At 44.3% G+C, this 8416-nt stretch overlaps 1 protein-coding gene across 1 annotated transcript in view; it reads right to left on the reverse strand.

Annotated features, from left to right (window-relative positions):
• Positions 1-6: 6 nt before the first annotated feature.
• LOC107708311 (TGF-beta-activated kinase 1 and MAP3K7-binding protein 2-like) overlaps positions 7-8416 on the reverse strand; it is a 25210-nt gene continuing 16800 nt past the window's right edge. Inside the window, exons 3-7 of the mRNA XM_016512498.1 lie at positions 6160-7663; positions 3054-3214; positions 2684-2777; positions 671-769; positions 7-327 (exon numbers count right to left, since the gene is read on the reverse strand). Coding sequence (XP_016367984.1) covers positions 191-327; positions 671-769; positions 2684-2777; positions 3054-3214; positions 6160-7663 — 1995 coding nt within the window. The 3' untranslated portion in view covers positions 7-190. The remainder of the gene's footprint in view (positions 328-670; positions 770-2683; positions 2778-3053; positions 3215-6159; positions 7664-8416) is intronic.

Raw genomic sequence — 8416 nt, forward strand, 5'->3', positions numbered from 1 at the left:
CACACACACACACACACACACACACACACACACAGTACAGAGACAAGAGAGCTGTAAACATCATCCAGTCTTCAGTGGACATCACAAGACAAACAAACACACAATGACACTGAGGGGCAAAGAGGGAGCTTTAGAGAAGCCTCCAGCAGACATGTGTCCCGGTGGAGAATGTTAGGTGTGTGTGTGTGGCTCAGAAATGCCGGGGGAATTCACACTCTTCACAGCGGTTGAGGGCAGGGTGGTTGAGGAAGGTGCAGGCAGTGCAGCTCCACTGAACACCGTCGTCCTCCTCGGGCTCCGACACGAGCCTGGCGCTCCTGCTGCCCTCTGAAACACACACACACACACACACACACACACACACACCGTCAAAGCCTGCGCAGAGCACAGTCAGGAGGAAAGAGCTCAGCGACACACCCAGAGACGGGTCTCTCTTTAACGTCGAGAGAGCCTGTGGGATGCACACCTGACGAGCGCCACGACACAACAGACAGATCAAGCACAGAAAGAGAAGCACAGAGGAAGAAACTGACGATGCAGAGGTAGTGAAATAATGCTCTGGATGTTTCATGAAAAGAGCAGAAGCGTTCAGGGACAGAAAATCAAATGGAAAAGCAGCAGCAAAAATGTGCCAAGATCGTATTGAAAGTGTTGCGAGATTCAAACTGACCTTGTATCGCAGGACCTTTGAGAGGTTTAGGAGGAACAGGACCCAAGAATCCAAGGTTGTCATAAAAGTTATGAATTGCAATGGGATTGAAGTCTGGTCCTAAAAATCAGAAGAACAGCGGAGCACGAGATGAGCTGTGATTGTACGGTGTGTGCGTCAAGTTCTCAAAGTGTGGGAAAGGCCACTTTAACATGACTAATCGATGAATGCTGGTGTCTCGGCTTTAGAGAGATCATGATGACTGACTCACACACGTATGAACAGCTTCATTTAACCAGTCAGTCATAAAGATTCACTCGTGAGTTAGGAGTTTGAATCATTGTTAGGTTTGCCAGGTTGACAACCATCACTGCAAATGAAGACACTTTCGGGTAGGTCCAATTCAAACCCCTTACGTTTATGAGACTTACATTTACTTCGAGAAGCTAGTGTTTTTTTAAGAAAACAAGCAGTTAGTAAACGAATAGAGTGCAAGTCTAAAAGGGGCAAGTTTTTTTTAAAAGAATAGAATTAGGATAGAGAGTGCTAGAGTTAGAGGGTCAAATAAAGATGGAAGAGATGTGTTTTTAGCCGATTCTTGAAGATGGTGACTTACATAACTCTGATTACAGAATGGCTGTTCATATGCATTTGAAATACATAAAATCACAACAGTGTTTTGTGAATAAATGCATCATGTATTCAATAACTGATAAATATATACACACACACAACCGGTCAAAAGTTTGGGATCAGAATGATTTTTAATGTTTTTTTACAGGAGTCTCTTCTGCTCATCAAGGCTGCATTTATTTGATCAAAAATACAGGAAAAAACAGTAATATTGTGAAATATTATTATAATGTAAAACAGCTGTTTTCTATGTGAATATCTGTTAAACTGTAATTTATTCCTGTGATGCGCAGCTGTATTTTCAGCATCATTACTCCAGTCTTCAGTGTCACATGATCTTCAGAAATCATTCTAATATGCTGATTTGCTGCTCGAGAAACATTTCTGATTATTATCAATGTTGAAAACAGTTGTGCTGCACAATATTTTTGTGGAAACGGTGATATTTTTTTCAGGATTCTTTGAGGAATAAAGTTAAAAAGAACAGTGTTTATTTAAAATAGAAATCGTTTGTAACAATATACACTACCATTCAAAAGTCAGTTTATATATATTTTTTTCTTTCTTTCTTTTTGAAAGAAATGATTTTATTCAGCAGGGATGTGTTAAATTGATGACTAATAACAATAATAACGACTTATATTGTTAGAAAAGATTTCTATTTTGAATAAATGCTGTTCTTTTTTTAACTTTATTCATCAAATAATCCTGAAAAAAGTATCACAGGTTCCAAAGAAAGAAAGAAAGAAAGAAAGAAAATGAAGCAGCACAACTGTTTCCAATATTGATAATAAATCAGCATATCAGAATGATTTCTGAAGGATGCTGAAAATTCACAGAAATAAATTATATTTGAAAGTATATTAAAATAGAAAACCATTATTTTTAATGGCAATAATATTTTACAATATGGCTGTTTTTTTCTGTATTTTTGGTCAAATAAATGCAGCCTTGATGAACAGAAGTGACTTCTTTAAAACACATTGAAAATCTTACTGATCCCAAACTTTTGAACAGCAGTGTGAATGCATATATTTGAAACTCATCTAGAAAAACATGAATTTATATAACTAAAATCATTATAGTCTATATACTGAAACATTGCTTCAGCACCCCCCAGCAGTGACTGCACTACTCTGACCTTCGACTCGTTCCGTCATTTATCAACGAAACGTGATCTGTTTTACACCCCGTTTAGGAAACATTTTGACACCCCGTTTTCTGACCTGTAATGCCACACCCGCTTTATTTGAACACTTTTCAAAACGGTAGTGAGAGCAGAGTTTCCTGAAAGCTAGCAGTTTGGGTGCTGCAAACCCCAGAGAAAGCTAGCAGTTTGGGTGCTGCAAACCCCAGAGAAAGCAAGCGTAAGCTCTCTACAGACGAGGAAAAGCCGCTCACCTCGTGTCTGAAGGAGGTCAATCTCTTTGGTTAAACAATCAATATCGATCTGCAGAAGTCTATTCTTACACCTCAACTGCTGCATCTCCTCAATCTGAAAATAAGTAGAAATAAAGAAGTAAAAGTGAATTGTTGTTCTTTTACAATATGCAACAAATGTATTTATCAGTCTATGAAGTGTTTGTTACTTTGCATCAAGTCCATCACGATACTAGATACTAGATCTACACGATGTTATTGAAAAAAGACATGCTCTGACACAGTACGTGGATTAAATATTTCTCCTCAGTATATTGAAGAGAGTCGTAGTCAAACTGCTGTGAGAGCAAATACTGCGAGAGATGAGAAGTGCAGCGGTGCGGTGACTCACAGACGGGATCTGACAGACGGAGTTGGAGCGCTGCAGTCGTCTCCTCGTCAGGTCGTTCTCCATCTCATTGACTTCCTCTTTCAGCTTCTCCAGCTTTCTCTTCTTCTGCTCGAGTTCGTGCCACAGTCGCTGCATACGTGCTCTCTGATGCACCAGCAAAGCTGCAAGTTCACACGCACCGTCGTCAGACACCCAGTCGAGTTTCATGACTAAACTAATCACACACAAAACAACACTGCAGAACATCTGATCAACTAGACAGAACATGTGATAAAACAGCATTCCCATTCAGCATACACAACTCCCATAATGTGAAGTATCGGAGAAAACCAGATAAACGACAGACACATCAGGCAGGACATGAACTCGTGGACTGGACTGTATGATAAGGTGGTAAATGAGAGTTCACAGTGGACTGTGGAGGACTGCTAATGTTGCCAAATTACTGTGTATGCTATTAGATGCATTACTCGACCTACAATAATAAATTAAAACAATACCCATCACCATTCAACACTTGTATTTCCAATAGGACTTCTGACTTCATTCAGACAGCCTCTTATACACTAACGCACTGATCTATTTTCACATATCGGATATTTTGGTTACAACCTATTAAGGACATACTTTTTACAGATTTTACATAATATAAGTATTTTGTAAGTCCATCCGCATGAATGAGGACTCTTCAGAGAGCATGTGAGCAATTGAAAGCAATCGCCAGGGACTCATTCATCCAATACACACCGCATTCAAAACGGCATAAACAATGCATTATAATGCTATAACACAAAATGCTATATATTTAGGTGATAAATAATTACGCAGGAAATATTAAACACGTTTGTATTTTAACAGTAATATTGACAGTAGCAACAATGTAATCATGTGCCGGATAACAGAGAAAATAAACGGGCCAAACTACGCAAACACATGCACCTCATGATATAATCTTTCCAGTAAAGTGCTTGGGCTTCAGACTGGACAAGTGTCGCTCGAGGCAGATTCACTGGCTTCTTACTAGCATGGGACTGTTATTACCTGCGGTTATTATTAATACACTGTAATATTTACTGGCAGATGAACACACGGTCCAGGAAATGAAAACTACTCGGACGGGATTACAATGAGCTAGAAGTTTTGGTAATTACTACATTACCCCACCTCCCTATAAAACTAATCTCGTCAGAACAGGACTTTACACGCATTCACAAACGTGTCCAAATACATGTAATAATCTAGTGATGCCAGAACATGTATAAGCGCTGAGGGGTCTTTAAAGTAGTAAACACTGAAAACATGAATAACTCAAAACTTGGTTATTCAACAGACCAATATGAAGACTGGAAGCTAATTATATCATCTGAAGTGTCTGCTAGGAGCTTGTGAAATAATTGACAATGAAGTGTAACTGAAGAACTGTTAGAGTTAGGCGTCATATGGGCAAATATGTCATATAAGGCAAACACAACACTGTTCGTTACATTACACACACTCACTCTCACACTCACACAGACACAGACTCACACACTCACACAGACACAGACTCACACACTCACACAGACACCGACACAGACTCACACTCACAGACTCACTCACTCTCACACACAGACACAGACACACACTCTCACACACAGACTCTCACACACACACTCACTCTCACACAGACACACTCACACTCAGACTCACACACACACTCACACAGACACCGACACAGACTCACTCACTCTCACACACAGACACAGACTCACACTCAGACTCACTCACACAGACACACTCACACTCAGACTCACACACACACTCACACAGACAGACTCACACTCAGACTCACTCACACAGACACACTCACACTCAGACTCACACACACACTCACACAGACAGACTCACACTCAGACTCACTCACACAGACACACTCACACTCAGACTCACACACACACTCACACAGACACCGACACAGACTCACTCACTCTCACACACAGACACAGACTCACACTCAGACTCACACACACACTTACACTCACTCTCACACAGACAGACTCACACTCAGACTCACACACACACTCACACAGACACCGACACAGACTCACTCACTCTCACACACAGACACAGACTCACACTCAGACTCACTCACTCTCACACAGACACAGACTCACACTCACAGACTCACTCACTCTCACACAGACACAGACTCACACTCAAACTCACACACACACTCACACACTCTCTCACACAGACTCTCACTCTCACACAGACACAGACTCGCACTCAGACTCACACACACTCACTCTCACACACACACTCACACAGACACCGACACAGACTCACACTCACACTCACTCACTCTCTCTCACACAGACTCTCACACACACACTCAGACTCACACACACTCACTCTCACACTCACACAGACACCGACACAGACTCACACTCACACTCACACACTCACTCACTCACAGACTCTCACTCTCACACACACACACACACACACACATACTCACACACACAGACAGACACTCACACACTCTCACACCTTGGTTTTCATCTCCAGGCGGATGTTAACAACAGAGTACTCCGTTTACGACTGCAGTTTTTGTGAGCATGTCTGGGTTCACAGTTTTATAAGGTTTTACAACAAACACAAAATATAAAGCATGCCTTACACTCAGGTAGGCTGTGTTCTATATGGGACACAACACTTCTGACATTATTCTCAACATTAGCTAATATACAGAGAAAGAGGTGAAAGTAGAAGAGAGATTATTTGCTGTAACAGATGTTAACACAATCACATTTTCTTCTATGAGCAGATCAGATGGACCATGTGTCTATTTTAGGTACTTATTAGCTTTAGTGTCTAGCAACCTAAAAAACTAAAGGATCAAAGAAGGCAAATATCTGAAATAGCCTAGGCTAGTGGTGCAGACCGCTCTAGTGTAGAACTCTTAAATATATATCTTAAAATGTAACAATATCCAAAAAAAAGATAATGCAATGATTATTAAAAATTAAAAAAATTTAATAAGTATTAAATCCGAATGGAAGGCATGGTGAACCGCAATCAGCAAAGCATTTACAGGAGTGATCTGTGTCCTCCCTGATGAACGTACCTTGTGTGTAGGCAGCGTCGTCTGCACCCATGCTGAGTCTGCGCGGCTCCGAGCTTGTGTCCCGCTGAGGTGAGAGCGGGTCAGACTGGTTCAACGGATCCGGCTCTGCGTAATGGTGATCTCCTGGGAGACTGAGCAGGTTAGTCGGCTCGAACGTGGGCGACACCACTCCAGGAGACACAGCCGGAGGTTTGTTGGGGGAGACAGTGATTTTGAAGGTGTATTTGGTGTTGGGCTGCGTGACCACCACACGAGGAGACGTGGCCGTGCCTCCGGCTCCCACCGAGGGACGGGATTTGGGCGGGTGGTGGTGTATGTACGCAGGGCCCATGCTCACCTGGCTTCCTGAAGCCCGCAGACCCGCGGGAGACTGGAGCGCCGGATTGGCTGAGATATAGACCGTCGGCGGGTTCCTCGCCCCTCCGTCTTCTGCAGATGTGTTTGCAGAGATATAGAACTTGGGCTGTGAGCGAGGCACAACGGCACAGTCGTCTGCCGAGGTGGAGGCAGCAGCGGGTGGGGAAGCAGAGATGTACACCGTGGGCTGGCTGCGACTCAGCCCCGCACCTCCTATCGAGATGGGAGCGGAGGGACCTGTGCTGGCAGCCAGCGACGATGACGACGGACAGGACGAAGACGCGGAGCTACAGGAGGGTCGCGAGCGCAGGAGCGTCGCTGTGGCCGTGCTCGAACCCCCAGCCACTCTCTGTGGAGACTCCAGCTTGATCTCAATCTGATTCTTGCGTGGCCCGGTCGAGATGTTCTGGATGTTGTACTGGCTGAAGGAGGACGAGCAGGAGGAAGGCGAGGGTATGGGGGGGGCCTGGGTGCTGGTGGGCGAGCTGATGGGCATGTACACATGTGAGGTCTGATGCTGGCCGCCGCTCCAGGAGCTCTGGGAAGCTGCAGGGTGGCTGATCTGGTAGATCTGCTGTGTGGGCTGCGAGGTGGGGCTGTACTGAGCGCGGCCGGGGGCCTGTCGCGTGGAGCCCGGCTGGGTCACGTACGGCCGGATGTAGATGGAGTTTGGGCTGTTCAGACCCGACTGAGGCCCTCCATGGATGTGCAGGGAGGTCGGTGTGCTGCGGCCGGTGTTCGGCGCAAGCGTCACCGTGATTGGGTTGAAGCGCGGGGTTGGAGGCGGTCCGTGACCTTTGCCCCCGACCTGGTAAAGGCCCAGGTGCTGAGGAGGCTGCGGCTTGCGAGTGGACTCCATGGCGAAGGCACTGAGGCTCGTGGGATTGTGTGTCGGCGCAGACGGCGTCTCGGGCTGGGGAGGAGGCACGTTTAAAGGCCCATCGCTCACACTGGGGGGGACAGTCCTGCTGCCATTCATCCTCACTACATCTCGCTGCACTGCACCATGGGTATTCTGAGACACGCCGAGGTTGAGCTGGGTCATGTGATTGCGAAGATCTGTCAAACTCTGGCTGCCTTCACTATACAAGAAACCAGGACTCACTTTGGTCAGGTACTCGCAACATGCAGCTAAATCATTCTTATTCTGGGGAGAGAAGAGAGAGAGACAAGTCTGTCAGCTACAGATATAGATATACAGTATATATGAGGGTTTTTGTAGAGGCAAGCAGAACACGGCTGTAGGCTTGTCGCAATAATCAATATATCGACTAATTTTTGGTGACGCAATATATCGACCATTATATTTACATAAGAATTAATGTCACCATGTTTTGTACATTCCACTTGCGCCTGGGTCTTTTGCAGCTTCTGGTACATAACGTGGTGTAGTCATGAGTAGTGTTGCTTTCGTCAACGAAAATTATGACTAAATATCGTCGTCAACGAACCTTTATTACGTGACGAAAACGAGACGAGACGAGACGAAAATGCTGGTCATGTGACGATGACTATAATTAAATGTATAATGCAATATCGTTGACGAATAAAAACGAGACTAAATGTGGTTTACAAAATAAAAACTATGCTAAAATGTCTCTTCATTTTCGTTGACCAAAATGAGACGAAACTAAATGTTATAACGTTATTTTGTCTCGTTATTATTATTATTTTGCAGTATTTGTTTCCTGTGTGTCGCTTCAGGGGCTGCATCAGGGCGCACTGCGCAGACGCAGGCGACACTCGGGGTGCCGCGTCTGTCGAGAGCAGCTATTATATAATATCCATTTCTTAAAACAGGCCGCCAAAAACAACACTAGTCATGAGGTGCTAATTCAAAATTAAAAAATGCTTCTACAAACAAAGTTTCATCTGCAGATATGGCCTTGTTTAGGGATCT

Source organism: Sinocyclocheilus rhinocerous, unplaced genomic scaffold, assembly GCF_001515625.1.
Source record: "Sinocyclocheilus rhinocerous isolate Xijiao unplaced genomic scaffold, SAMN03320098_v1.1 scaffold326, whole genome shotgun sequence".
NCBI lineage: Eukaryota > Metazoa > Chordata > Actinopteri > Cypriniformes > Cyprinidae > Sinocyclocheilus > Sinocyclocheilus rhinocerous.